The sequence below is a fragment of the Schistocerca serialis genome, chromosome 9 (genome assembly GCF_023864345.2).
Source record: "Schistocerca serialis cubense isolate TAMUIC-IGC-003099 chromosome 9, iqSchSeri2.2, whole genome shotgun sequence".
NCBI lineage: Eukaryota > Metazoa > Arthropoda > Insecta > Orthoptera > Acrididae > Schistocerca > Schistocerca serialis.
The window spans coordinates 363,952,318-363,967,365 of record NC_064646.1 but is presented as its reverse complement, the minus strand read 5'-3'; the positions used below and the strand labels follow the sequence as shown (position 1 = coordinate 363,967,365).

At 43.6% G+C, this 15,048-nt stretch overlaps 1 protein-coding gene across 3 annotated transcripts in view; it reads right to left on the bottom strand.

Annotated features, from left to right (window-relative positions):
- Positions 1 to 3,530: 3,530 nt before the first annotated feature.
- Positions 3,531 to 15,048, bottom strand: part of LOC126418644 (extracellular serine/threonine protein kinase four-jointed) — a 1,345,623-nt gene continuing 1,334,105 nt past the window's right edge. For all 3 annotated transcript variants that reach the window (XM_050085506.1, XM_050085505.1, XM_050085507.1), the window contains one exon: positions 3,531 to 6,620. In XM_050085506.1, the coding sequence (XP_049941463.1) occupies positions 5,880 to 6,620 (741 nt within the window). In that variant the 3' untranslated portion in view covers positions 3,531 to 5,879. The remainder of the gene's footprint in view (positions 6,621 to 15,048) is intronic.

Here is a 15,048-nt window from a genome sequence, read left to right as displayed (position 1 = left end):
CGCAAGTCGCCGAAGTGGCGTCAAATTGAAAGACTTGCACCAGGCGAACGGTCTACCCAACGGGAGGCCCTCGTCACACGACATTTCATTTCATGGCACACAACACAAGAGCCAATAGACAACAGAGGTTACGTTCTCCCTCCACCCTCTCCTTCTTCCTTAAGTGACTAATGAAACGAACTATCTTTTTAAAATTATCGCATAATGTCATTCGCAGTGAACAGTAACAACAAAATATAAGGGAGACTGCATAACTACAACGCACCAGTAGACCCAGAAGAAGGCCGCTGCAACCGCGGCCGAAACGCTAGTTTTTCTCCAGCAGCAGAAGCTTTATTCATTATGACGCGGTACCACGCAGAAAACTTTTATGTCGAATATTCAAACGGTTAAGTGAATTTGAAAAAAGAAATTATTTTGTTCTTTTTTCTTTGTGTTCAACCGTTCCCTTAAAATTTTTATCCATGTTAGTATAAAACCATTTTTTATACTTTTATGCTTTACTGCTAATGATTTAATTTCATTTATTACACTCAAAGGAGTTCAATGGGAAGTGTATTACTAATACTGTCAGGCGATTTTCGTCAAACACTGCCTGTCATTCCGAAATCGATGCCAGCAGATTAGATAAGGGCCTGATCAAATAAATCTTCATATGGCAGCACTTAAAAGTAAAGAAGTTAACAACAGATATGAGAACGCAAATCTCGGGAGACGATAGAACGCAGCAATTCGTTGAAACCTTTTACAAATAGGAGAAGGCACATATCCAAGATATCTAAATTCTGACCAAATAATACTGACAAATGAAATGTATAATATCGTTGAAACATTTGAAAAACTCATAAGAGAAATATACCCAGATATCGGCCTATTTTACGTCACGTGCTAACGACGTGGATCACCTAAAAATTTGATGATTTATAGTACGAACAACAAAACTACAAGTTTGTAAGCAAGTGTTTTGAAAACTGAAAATGTTATGTGTATACAATAAAAAAAAAAAACTCCTTATTAAATCAAGTAACTTTTGACTACGACCTGTATTACTTAACTAACAATATTTTATCAAATCACCAATTAATTTGTTTTCTACTTGCTGTATAGACTGTATGTTTAACGGAATATACCTCTGTTTATATTTGATCGGTAGAATCGTCCTCATGCCATCGACGATGCAATACATTTTGGCTCGGGTAGTGCAGCTAGTACATAATAAATTGAGCAGTTTCATTGATTATTATTTCCAAAGAGTACCGTGTCTCATTGTTATGCTGGATAAAACATTTCTGTCACTTAAAAGGTCAATGCAGCTGTATAAGAACGTGTTGTTTACGAATACTTGACACATTTATTGTGTACTATTTAACATATTTACGATGACGTTTGAGACAGTTATTATAACAATGTACCAGCTTACCTACAACAATTCAGAAAATGCCTTCCGCCAGACTGTTAAGCTACGGGTATGTCGTTAAGGCATTCTATAATTCCTCATAAGAGATGAAAAGTCCATTCAACCAGTGAGTCACCCCATAACAGATGGCACTCACGGGAAAAAAAAAAAAAACAACGGACGGCAGACAATCTGATACATCACTTGCCAAATTTGTTGAGTTGATGCAGCAAGTTGGGGTCACATATTCTCTTCCAACATTACGACTTGAGGTGAACTGCGTGTCTTATCATTTTTATGTCCTGTGGCTTCTTCTACAGAGAAACAAGTCACAGTGGCAAAATAACTTGAGTCATGTGGCAGGCATAATTGAAGACGAGCTACACAGTTCCGACAAGTTTACATTGAAACGGTGATCATGATCGAAAAGAGTCAATACGCATATGAACCACACGTGAACATTTTAAATTTGCTGTCTTATTACACAGAGTGTATCGTAAATAATAGCGAAAAGACGCGTGTTGAAATATACGATAGCGACTGGTACAATGCCCCAGTGAACACGAATTCGCAAACAATCGTATGCGATATAACTGTGAACCTATGGTTACGAGCCACCACTGACTTCTGTATTAAATATTGTCCCGACTAATACAAATGTACTTGAAGTATTAGGGCTTCGATTAAGAATACGTAGGCGTACTTACTAAAGCAGATGTTCTACCAGAAGTCCTCGCATTTGGACGAAATACTGTACTCGTCTCTGTGATGAGTTATGGATTCTTTCAAAAACCCTTGGAGCATATCGAAGATCTTAGCAAGACTATAAAGTTTGCTGCTCCAGTTTTGCAACCATATCAACGAGGGTGATGCAAATTTCATTTGTGAGATAACCTCAGAGAGAAAAATGCAGAGTACTGTGGTCAGGTGATCTTGGAGATTAAGGCACAGGCCACAGTGGACGTATTCATTTTCGACCATTTTGGGACGTTAGATGCTTTCTTATATCCAGAGTGAAATGTGCCTGTGGGCCATCATGCACGTAGCACATTCTCCAACAATGTGCCACTGGTGTAATTTGACTACAATTAGGTGGGATCATCATCGACAGCTCTATATTTCAACTATGTACTTTTGTTCCAATTAGGCGAAAACTTCATACTAATGTCAGGGGTGCCCTTTAAACACACGTTTTCAGTTATCTTTCAAATGGCTAGTTTTTAGATACATTTTTACTGAAATAACTACGGTACATCCTGCATTTTATTGAAAACATAACCCCTCTACCTTTTTGACTACTTGTTTCGTTGCTGCTGTCGTATTCATGAGTCAAAAAATTAGTTACATTTGGCTCCCCACGGTAGTCTATCTAGGGAAAGTTTTTTTTTAATTTTTGTATAACTTTTGCAGCGTACGTTCATTTGAAACGACTTACTTTCTTAAAACCTTTGTATTTCCAACCCTATTCCCCTCCACAATCAACCTATTTGATGCCTCTGGAGAGGTCCTATCATCTTGCCCTTCTTTTAGTCAAGCTCTGCCATAAAGATATTTCATGACTCAATGCAATGCCGTACATCTTAATCTGTTATCCGATCTACCCCACTAATATACAGTTTACTCCTACAGTGCCACATATAACCTCATTTCACGGTAATACCTCTTCTGTTCTACTTATCTTCCTAGTCGTTTTCCCTTCCAACAGAACTATAATGTTACGAGCAAACTGTAAAACTTTTACTTCTTATTCTTCAATGTTTAATTCCCTTTTCATATTTGTCCTTAGTTTTCTTTTCTGTTTGGTCCATTTATAAGTCGAATAACATCGGGGATAGCCCATAAATCCATTTACACGTTACTGTACCAGCAGGATCACACACACTTTTGTACAGGAAAAGGAGAGCAGCAGATACGCTACCTGCAGAGAGACTAAGTGGTTACTATAGCAGTTCTTCATAATTGTGTCGACACTGTTTATTGTAGTTTTCTATATGCATAGATGGAGTTACAGAACAAACACTGTATTTAAATTTCAGGATTAAGAGGATCAACATCTGTAGCTTTTGGTCAATCAGAGGATAAGACGGGAAGCTGGGCATAATCTGGGAGGTAATCTCAGTGAAACACAAAGGACTACGTGGTAAATCGTATATTTGAAATAAATTACAAATATAAATCTGTAAAACCTCACTTTGGTTCACCATCGCTCAGGAGGCATTACCATACTGATGCAAAGTTCCAGATGATCTCTCAGAAACACTGCCTGCAATTATCAATACAAAAAGTTGAATGCAGTTCAGAGAAGGATTGGTCCAGTCACAGTCTCTTTTAAAAATATTCCTCTGTATCTTACATAACTGTTTCATATAAGTAGACAATACTTTACACAATAGAAAAAGACAACAGGTTATACAAGAACGTTATAATGTACAACATAAAAATTTATTATAATCAACGATTCGTATATGAAACAAGTGTAAGTAGATTACAGTCTAATCCTCAGAACAGTTTCGAACATCTGTTGGCAATGCAAAAGTCTTGAGATATATCTTACAATCAGTCAAAAAAATATAATCTACAAACATTACCATCTTGCTCATCACTGCAACCGTCAATAGGCGTCATTATTTAACTGGACACCAGAGATGGGAAGACGACAAGAGGGTCATTATCTGCACACTTTATGAAAATAAAGGACTTTAAACAGTTCAGTTAGACTCAATCCGAGTATTTCCGAGATTGAAGGATTGAAAAATTTAGAGTGAAGCGTACAATAGTATGGTATCTTTTATAGATAAGATACAGTAAAAGAGTAACCCATCTGGTCTAGTACATAAACAAATTGTTTGAAAGAGAGGAGGCTAAATTTTGAAAGACAAGGAGATAGGCACTTGTATTAACAAAAACAGCGTTCATGTATTATTTTTGATTACCAACCACTGAAGAGCAAGTACATAAAACGTCGAATGCTTAACGTAGCTTAGCGAATACAATATTATCACACACTGTGCTGTGCCGAGCATTTGATGCTACCTTAATTCCGCCTAGCGGACTTGGTGTAATTGGTTTATTACATAGACAGTAGTTGTGTTTTTGCAACACTGATTCTTTCTGCCTCACACGCACACAACACACACATAACCTCTCTCTCTCTCTCTCTATCTCTCTTTGTTTGTTCTCTTTGTCACTCGAATATCTTCCGCCAAGGAAGCAGTCGCTGGATGCCGCCTCTTCGCTACGGCCCCAAGTCCCTCCCACTGGCTGGCGACCTACTCGTCTCCGCAAGCCGTCAACAATGGAAGCCTGTCAGAGGCAGCGCGCCGGGCGCCTACCACAGTTTTAATGACGCTGCAGCCTCCGCTGTATGCCTTCGCACGGCGGCGTCCTTTTGTGTCGCCCGCGCCGTAGAAAAACGGTATTGTCTCTTGCGCACTTCCTCCGGTCACCCCTGACATTTTCTCCGGCGGGCCTGGACAATGGGAGGACCACCACACAGCGCCTGGAAGAGTGCCAGTATTGCGTCACGCTTTCTGGTCCTGTCGGTAGCTCCAAGAAAACAGAATGCAGACGTGGAAAGTCAGGCACATAAGAGCGGCTGTCCATAGCCCCAAGTGCACTGAAATGGCGCTCTTCCACGTACCAGTAACTTATGAGCGTGCCACTAACCGAGGCGTAACCGTACACTTCGAATGCGCCTTGGTGGCAGGGATTATTGAGAAACAATTCTGCCTCTCATCTATGCCTTGTGTATATACTTTCCCAAATTTCCACTACGACTTTGCGTACCACAGCTGCAGTAGATAATTACTATACTGTTTACGTTTCCACTTCGAGATATTCGTACCCTTTGCTCTGGAATGTTTCAACCAGAGAGAGACCTGTAAGTGTGGAAGAGCCTGCTTTCGAATGTTCGTACTGGTAACCACACCAGGTCAATGCGTATTGGGACAAAGTTCGTGTACAGAGAAATCGTCTACCTGTCCTTTGCCATTACTCTACCTCTGTCAAACTCGAAACATTATAATGTGTGTAATGAGGGACAGTTCTTGCACACATGCACTGACATACAAGCAGAGATAACACGACTCTTCTGTCGAGAATTGCACAGCAAGTAGACGAAAGGAAGCAGAATTTTCCAGTATCCAGATGACACAGACAGTTCATCACAAGTAAAACACTGGCGAATTCGTTGTTTTGTATGCTGATGGTAGCCACATAAAAGGTCTGAGATATCGGAAATCTCAGAAACTAATGACAGGACTTGCGTGGAGGTGATCACGGATGTCGTAGAAAGGAGTCAACTCGGGTTGGCTTCACTGGAAGAGACGTCGTTCGTCCAGTGGTGGCCGAGGCGCTCAGTGCTTCGAGAGCAGACGTCCTCCCTACAGTCTTGCGACGACTGTGAGACCCGCTTCTGACTGCAGTAGTCGAGTGGCGAGAAGCCGGCGAGGCAGCGTGCGGCGGGAGCCCCAGGAGGCTTGTGCTACGCGTACCTCCGCTCGCAAGCCTCAATGTGGTCGGCTGCGAGGCGCAGCCGCTCGTTGAGGATCTGGACGCTCTTCTCGGGCAGCGGCGGCAGGGCGTCCACCTCGTTGGTCTCCGCGTCGTCGCCGTCGGCGGCGCTGCCCGCGCGGCGAAAGCGGCGCTCCAGCGCGGCGCCGACGTCGCCGGAGGCCGCCAGCCGCTTGACGGCGTCCGCGGTGCGCCGGCGGAAGACGCAGAGCGCGGCCAGCAGGTCGGCGTGGAAGCGGCCGTACTTGTCGAGCAGGCGGTAGCCGTGCAGCAGGCCGCTCTCGTTGTCGAGGAAGACGAGCAGGCCGGTGCGCGAGTCGCGCGCCAGGTTGTGCGCGGGAGCCTCCATCATGGCCGGGTTCCACTGCAGGTTGTACAGGTTGTTGATGAAGCGGTCGAGGTTGGCGGTGAGGAAGTCGAACACCAGCAGGTCGGACCACTGCGCCAGTTCGGGCAGGTCGGTGGCGTTGGCGGCGCGCGCGTCCGGCGGGTGGAGACGTCGCGCGGGCCCGCGCAGCAGCGGCGGGATGTGCGCGGGGCGCAGCTCGGGCAGGAAGCGCGTCAGCACGACGGGCCAGCCGTCCGCCCACTGCGCCAGCGCCAGCTGCGAGCGCACGCGCGACCACCGCGGCTGCCGCGCGCGCACCGGCTGCCACGTGGCCGGCGGCAGGTTCGGCAGCCCCAGCTCCCGCGCCAGCAGGTAGCTGAATACCTGCACAGCAACGACACAACACTCGCTACTACCCTGTATCCGACAGAAGTTTATTTAGTCTAGTTTAGTTCGGCAGCCCCAGCTCCTGCGCCAGCAGGTAGCTGAACACCTGCACAGCAACGACACAACACTCGCTACTACCCTGTATCCGACAGAATTTTATTTAGTCTAGTTTAGTTCGGCAGCCCCAGCTCCTGCGCCAGCAGGTAGCTGAACACCTGCACAGCAACGACACAACACTCGCTACTACCCTGTATCCGACAGAAGTTTATTTAGTCTAGTTTAGTTCGGCAGCCCCAGCTCCTGCGCCAGCAGGTAGCTGAACACCTGCACAGCAACGACACAACACTCGCTACTACCCTGTATCCGACAGAAGTTTATTTAGTCTAGTTTAGTTCGGCAGCCCCAGCTCCTGCGCCAGCAGGTAGCTGAACACCTGCACAGCAACGACACAACACTCGCTACTACCCTGTATCCGACAGAAGTTTATTTAGTCTAGTTTAGTTCGGCAGCCCCAGCTCCTGCGCCAGCAGGTAGCTGAACACCTGCACAGCAACGACACAACACTCGCTACTACCCTGTATCCGACAGAAGTTTATTTAGTCTAGTTTAGTTCGGCAGCCCCAGCTCCTGCGCCAGCAGGTAGCTGAACACCTGCACAGCAACGACACAACACTCGCTACTACCCTGTATCCGACAGAAGTTTATTTAGTCTAGTTTAGTTCGGCAGCCCCAGCTCCTGCGCCAGCAGGTAGCTGAACACCTGCACAGCAACGACACAACACTCGCTACTACCCTGTATTCGACAGAAGTTTATTTAGTCTAGTTTAGTTCGGCAGCCCCAGCTCCTGCGCCAGCAGGTAGCTGAACACCTGCACAGCAACGACACAACACTCGCTACTACCCTGTATCCGACAGAAGTTTATTTAGTCTAGTTTAGTTCGGCAGCCCCAGCTCCTGCGCCAGCAGGTAGCTGAACACCTGCACAGCAACGACACAACACTCGCTACTACCCTGTATCCGACAGAAGTTTATTTAGTCTAGTTTAGTTCGGCAGCCCCAGCTCCTGCGCCAGCAGGTAGCTGAACACCTGCACAGCAACGACACAACACTCGCTACTACCCTGTATCCGACAGAAGTTTATTTAGTCTAGTTTAGTTCGGCAGCCCCAGCTCCTGCGCCAGCAGGTAGCTGAACACCTGCACAGCAAGGACACAACACTCGCTACAACCCTATATCTGACAGAAGTTTATTTGGTCTTGTTTAGTTTGGCAGCCCCAGCTCCTGTGCCAGCAGGTAGTTGAACACCTGCACAGCAACAACACAACACTCGCTACTACCCTGTATCCGACGTCTAGTTTAATTCGGCAGCCCCAGCTCCCGCGCCAGCAGGTAGCTGAACACCTGCACAGCAATGACACAACACTCGCTACAACCCTGTATCCAACAGAAGTTTATTTAGTCTAGTTTAATTCGGCAGCCCCAGCTCCTGCGCCAGCAGGTAGCTCAATACCTGCACAGCAACGACACAACACTCGCTACTACCCTTTATCCGACAGAAGATTATTTAGTCTAGTTTAATTCGGCAGCCTCAGCTCCCGCGCCAGCAGGTAGCTGAACACCTGCATAGCAACGACAAAACACTTGCTACAACCCTATATTTGACACATGTTTATTTAGTCTAGTTTAGTTCAGCAGCGCCAGCAGGCTCGCTGCTACCCTGCATCCGACAGTACTTTATTTAGTCTACTTTAGTTCGATCACCTCCCGTGCCAGCAGATAGTGAAACACCTGACAGAAACGATACACAAATCTCAAATGTTCAAATGTGTGTGAATTGCTAAGGAACCAAACCGCTGAGGTCATAGCACCCTAGACATACACACCACTTAAACTAACTTACGCTAAGAACAACACACACTCTCAAGCCCCAGACAGGCTTCGAACCTCTGGCGGGAGCACAACTCTCTAGTACCCTATACCCAATAGAATAATATTTCTGGCCATTAAAAGAAAGGCAGCGTGCAACAAGCGTCCTAATGACAAGAAGTAAATAGTTGGGACACCCAAGTGATTAGGGTTTTAGTGCACATGCAGGTAGTGTGGAGGAGTAACGGCGTCTAGGCCCCACAATCCCGTAAGTGCTCTACAATGAACAGCTCACTTGTTGAACGGCAGACACTGTGCTCGTAAACGTACAAGCCAAATCTCCTGTTCCTTGCACTTTAGTGTCTCTAAAATTCTGTATTTATAATACGATAGACTCTGTGGTTTACAAAAGTTAATTTTGTACATTCTTCTGTTCACGTTTCCGACAGGTAGATGGAACAGCATAATCCTTCAGCCATCTACAATTTACATAATTTGAAGGAAACAGCTTCCATCGAAATGCATCGAACACAGAAAATAGTTTTCTGTCGTCGGAAAATTTCCCATCTGATGGAATTTAACCATTTTTCTAAAAGATCGGATTTTGAAACAGGAAACCTGCAATTAAGGGAATGTTGATTATATTATCACGACGTGGACACATTTATCCGAAAAGTGCATCAACATGTCAAATTTACCTACCAATGAAAGGTAATATTGGTCTGTTTCTCGAATGTATTGTTGCACTTAAATACTGCGCATCTCTGCAGAAGTTTTCCTCATATAAACTGGAATGTATAGACTGTACAACAACAATGACCAAATATGATGTTCTATCTGTGATCTTAAAAGCTGCAATATACTTCTACTTAACAACTCCTTACGACTACAATGCTGTCCGACTGAAGGTTCAAAATACCCCACACCAGCACTCTCAGTGGGTCTCATTTTTAGAACGTCCTTCAATACCATATAAATTCTGCCTATAAGGAAAGATTATGCAGTGGGTTTCTCATTCAGAACCCAAAGTTATTTCTATATCTCTAACACATCATACACATATGTAAAAGTTAATGTCTGTGTGTGTTCCACATCTCCTCCTAAACCACTGAATAGAATCCAGCCAAATTTGGTATATATACTAGCTATTGTCTGGAAGATATATTGTGAAGTAAGAGCCATTTACCTCCAAAAACGAAGGGGTGGAATTAGAAGGATAGAGTGACAGTTTTGAGATGTAGAGATGAACAGAGAGAGGTGAGAAGAGTTAGAAAGAGAGAGGGGGAGGAGGAGATGTAGGCAATATGTATACTGTACACATATGCAGGTGAAACGGAAGGTAAAAGGTTAGTATATTATAAAATTGGAGGTATGTATGTATGTTTAGCATCTCCTCACTATAGTCAGTATAATCGTCTTGGTGACATCAGCTAATGACAGATATCTAGTAAAATTCTCATTTATTGTTTTATCTCAGGTGCACATTTTTAATTAGATTACATGTTTAGATCACTCTGGATCATCTTCAGATCTAGTTTCTTGAGCCAGTAGCGCATCTTGTGTACTCAGAACCACATATCAGAGTACTGGCATCACTCTGATATGTGGTTCTTAGTAGAAAAGACGGATTTCTGACGCAATTACTCAGATATGAAGATGATCCAGAGTGATGCACATTTTTAATTAGATTTCATGTACTGAAAGTACTCTGATATATGGTTCTGAGTAGACAAGATTGGTTGCTGACATAATTGCTTAGGTCTGAAGATGTTCCAAAATGATCTAAACACATAATGTTCAAAAATGGCTCTGAGCACTATGGGACTTAATATCTATGGTCATCAGTCCCCTAGAACTTAGAACTACTTAAACCTAACTAACCTAAGGACATCACACAACACCCAGTCATCACGAGGCAGAGAAAATCCCCGACCCCACCGGGAATCGAACCCGGGAAAACACGTAATGTAATTAAAATGTGCATTTTAGATGGAATAAATGAGAATTATCTTAACAATCCTCCTAAAATACTGGATCAGTTCCGACAAAACTTAGTACACATATAACTTGCTATCAGGAAGTAGAACTATAGAATAAGAACAACCTACTTGTCAATGGGTGGGGTTGAAAAAGAAGTGTAATGCACTGTGTGTAAATACCCAGACTGTAACATTACAGGTTTCAAAATGGGAGTACTTACCGATTCCCAACAAATTTACATATAATTTCAAACCTTTACCGGTCTTTTTCTTGTTGCCGCACCCCACAAAATAAAGAATGAAAAAAAGTTTATCGCTTATTACATTTTCGCTGTTCATACAGTAAAACTGCAGTATCTAACATGACTTTTAATTTATTATGTCTTTACTACCAGCTCTATTCATAAGGCAGTTTGTTGCCTGTATCCATGTACACCTCTATATGTGCTTGCAAAATTATGTCATTGTACGACGTATGATTCACGAGATATGATGTCATAAAACCTGAGATTCGTGAAAAACTACCACGTCAGTTATGACATTTTAATTTTGTACTTCTTAACTACTATCCATATCCGCAGCATGTTTCTCAGGCAGTATCATCTACCAATGAATGCACCTGCGAAACTATGTTGTTTTACAACATACAGTTCAGTGGACAAGACATCAGGAACACTGAGATGCGTGAAAAATAGGTTTTCATAAAATGGGGCGGAAGCTGTCTGCTATACTCATCCAGTGAACAATAATGAGCGACATCCAACAAACGTTAAAAATATTTTCAAACATTTTCTACACTTTTTCTCAATTACATACCCAACGTGAAATGTACAGATGTTTAATAAAATTCTCATTTATTATTTCGTCTCAGTTGCACATTTTTAATTAGATTACATGTTTAGATCACTCTGGATCATCTTCAGGTCTAGTTCGTTGCCTTGTGTACTCAAACCACGTATCAGAGAACGCATTAGCTCAGCTGCAAAGTAAATAGACATTTGAAGCTGTTTTATACGGTGGAATTCGATTCTTTATGGAATCGAGGGTTTACCGGTTAGTTACTATCTGAAAAAAAGTACTGCAGTGTTAAGAATCGCATAAATCCCATAGGATTGGGAATGAAAAGAGGGTGACGTTGAAGGGTAAACCAGAAACAGCTTGAGTAATCTCAACCAAATTTGTTAGGAACATGACTACTTGTATAAAAATATTGTCGGAGTCATATATCCCTCTGCCACTACGGAAGGAGGTGGCAATGAGAAGGGTTGGCGTAAAAATGTTCGAAAATGACCCATTGGCACTTTTTGTACAGTTAGTGGACTTGGTATACTTTTAACACTCTCTCTGGAGCTGTAGGGGGTAAAGCAGCAGAGAATCAGGCATATGTGTGTGCAATACACATGATATAAGCGTCCGCAGGCGAAGCTACGCGTAAAAAGCTGCTAAAATTTAAATGTTGATTATTTGGGAAAGGATCAGGTTTACTTAGTGTAAGAAAGAGAAACCTCTACCAGCACCTGCAGACTTCGACAAAGGTTCCATCACAGCTTATCAAGAATGCGTTTTACCGTTCCACAATGCTGCTCCTCTCCTTAGTAGAGATGCTGCGACCATTACGCTCATGTGGGGTAGACAGGTTCAGGAGACCCATACTCAGCGCCGTCCAGGGTCTCAGATACCCCACGCAACTAGCGCCCGAAAGGACTGACATACTTTCTGTTTCACCGTGTAGGATCGTACAGCCACGCCACATGCCATGACTAAGGGAATGAACATGTTTGGAGTAAGATCAACATCCACACGGACAGTTTGATGGCGTCTGGAGCACCACGGACTGTCAGCATGGCGATAACTGTTACGGCTTCCCTATATGCTGATGCGGCAACAGAGAAAGATGCACCGGTGTTAGTCGGCCACGGGTGGCACCACGTCGTCTTTTCAGCGGAATTCAAAATTTCATACAGCATCACGAAGGCCATATCCATCAGTAGAGGCTTCAAGCTTTGACAGATTGTATTCGTCACCGTCATATAAGTCCAGCAGCTGGCGCATTGGTATAGGTTGCCAATGGTATACAACGCATTCAACTCTAGTTCACAAGCCCGGTAATTGGGAAAGCCGCCGTAACGTTTGTGACGCGTTAAGGGCGATAGCTGTGGCCTGCCTCCGACGTCTTTGTGACGTTATCTTTCAACAAGATAATGGACGACTGTACGTTGGCCATGCTCTCCTTTCCTACTCCGTTACAGAGTGTGTTCGAATGATGACAGAAAGTTCCTGTAGCAACAGCTTCTGTTGTGGGAGGAACTAGCGACAGACTCGACTTGATGGGAAGTGATGTAAAAACGAGGTGTCATTCGGAAAAGACGCCTTTATTCGCTGATCTTGTACTATAACTTGAAGCATTCTGTTTCAAGGCAATGGCACTTTAAAGATATCAGAAAACCATCATACTTACGATTTCTTACGATTAAATGTCAATAATTTTCACAACGAAACTCTGTCTCGAAATATGGCACAAAACCTAAAGAGATACTGGTCATACATAAAGCACACCAGTGGCCGTACGCAATCAATACCTGCACTGCGCGATAACAACGCTGAAGTCACTGATGACAGTGCCACTAAAGAAAAGTTATTAAACACGATTTTCCGAAACTCCTTCACCAGCCGGCCGGAGTGGCCGTTCGGTTCTAGGCGCTACAGTCTGGAGCCGGGCGACCGCTACGGTCGCAGGTTCGAAACCTGCCTCGGGCATGGATGTGTGTGATGTCCTTAGGTTAGTTAGGTTTAATTAGTTCTAAGTTCTAGGCGACTGATGACCTCAGAAGTTAAGTCGCATAGTGCTCAGAGCCATTTGAACCATTTGAACCTTCACCAAAGAAGACGTAAGTAAATATTCCTGAATTCCAATCAAGAACAACTGCCAAGATGAGAAACATATATTGTCGGTGTCGCAAAGCAGCTTAAATCACTTAATAAAGCAACGTTTACGGTCCAGAGTGTATACCAGCCAGGTTCCTCTCAGAGAATGCTGATACAATAACTCCATATTTAGCAGTTATATACAACCTCTCGCTCACAGAAGTATCGGCACCTTAAGACAGGAAAATTGCTCAAGTCACACCAATACCCAAAAAGAGAAGTAGGAGCATTCCGTTGAATTACAAGCCCACATCGCTAACGTCGATTTGCAGTAGGGTTTTGGAACATATACTGCATTCGAACATTATGAAGTACCTCGAAGAAAACGATTTATTGACACGTAGTCAGCACGGATTCAGAAAATATCGTTCTTGCGAAAAACAGCTAGGTCTTTATACTCATGAAGTAATGAGTGCTATCGACAAGGGATGTTAAACTGATTCCATATTTTTGGATTTCCAGAAGGCTTTCGACACCGTTCCTCACAAGCGACTTCTAACCTAACTGCGTGCCTATGGAATAGCGCCTCAGTTTGCGACTGGATTCTTAATCTCCTGTCAAATGGTTCAAATGGCTCTAAGCACTATGGGACTTAGAACTACTTATACCTAACTAACCTAAGGGCATCACACAACCCATGCCCGAGGCAGGATTCGAACCTGCGACCGTAGCAGCCGCGTGGTTCCGGACTGAAGTGCCTAGAACCGCTCGACCACAACGGCCGGCGATCTCCTGTCATAATGGTCACAGTTCGTAGTAATGGACGGAAAGTCATCGAGTAAAACACAAATAATATCCGGCGCTCCCCAAGAAAGTGTTATAGGGCCTCTATTTTTCCTGATTTATATTAACGACATAGGAGACAATCTCAGTAGCCGTCTTAGACTGTTTGTAGATGATGCTGTCATTTACCGTCTTGTAAAATCATCAAATGACCAAAAGGATTTGCAAAATGATTAGATAAGATATATGTATGGTGCGAAAAGTGGCAGTTGACCCTGAATAAAGAAAAGTGTTAAGTTATTCACATTAATACTAAAAGAAACCCGCTGAATTTCGGTTACACGATAAGTCACACAAATCTGAAGGCTGTAAATTCAACTAAATACTTAGGGATTACAATTACAAATACCCTAAATTGGAATGATCACATAGATAATGTTGTGGGTAGAGCCAACCAAAGACTGCGATTCATTGGCAGAACACTTAGAAGGTGCAACAGGTCTACTAAAGAGATTGCTTACACCACGCTTGTCCGTCCGATTCTGGAGTATTTCTGTGAGGTGTGGGATCCGCATCAGATGGGACTGACGGATGACATCGGAAAAATACAAAGATGAGCAGCTCGTTTTTTATTATCACGAAGTAAGGGAGATGGTGCCACAGACATGATACGTGAATTGGAGTGGCAGTCATTAAAACGAAGGCGTTTTTCGTTGCGACGGGATCTTCTCATGATATTTCAATCACCAGATTTCTCCTCCAATTGCAAAAACATTCTGTTGGCACCCATCTACATAGTAAGAAATGACTCGAGAGTGGAGCGCTAGCTTGAAGTTGGTTCATTGAACCCTCTGCCAGGCACACTTTATTGTGAATAGCAGAGTAATCACGTAGATGTAGATGTCAATGTCCGTTAACAGCGCGTCGCAGGT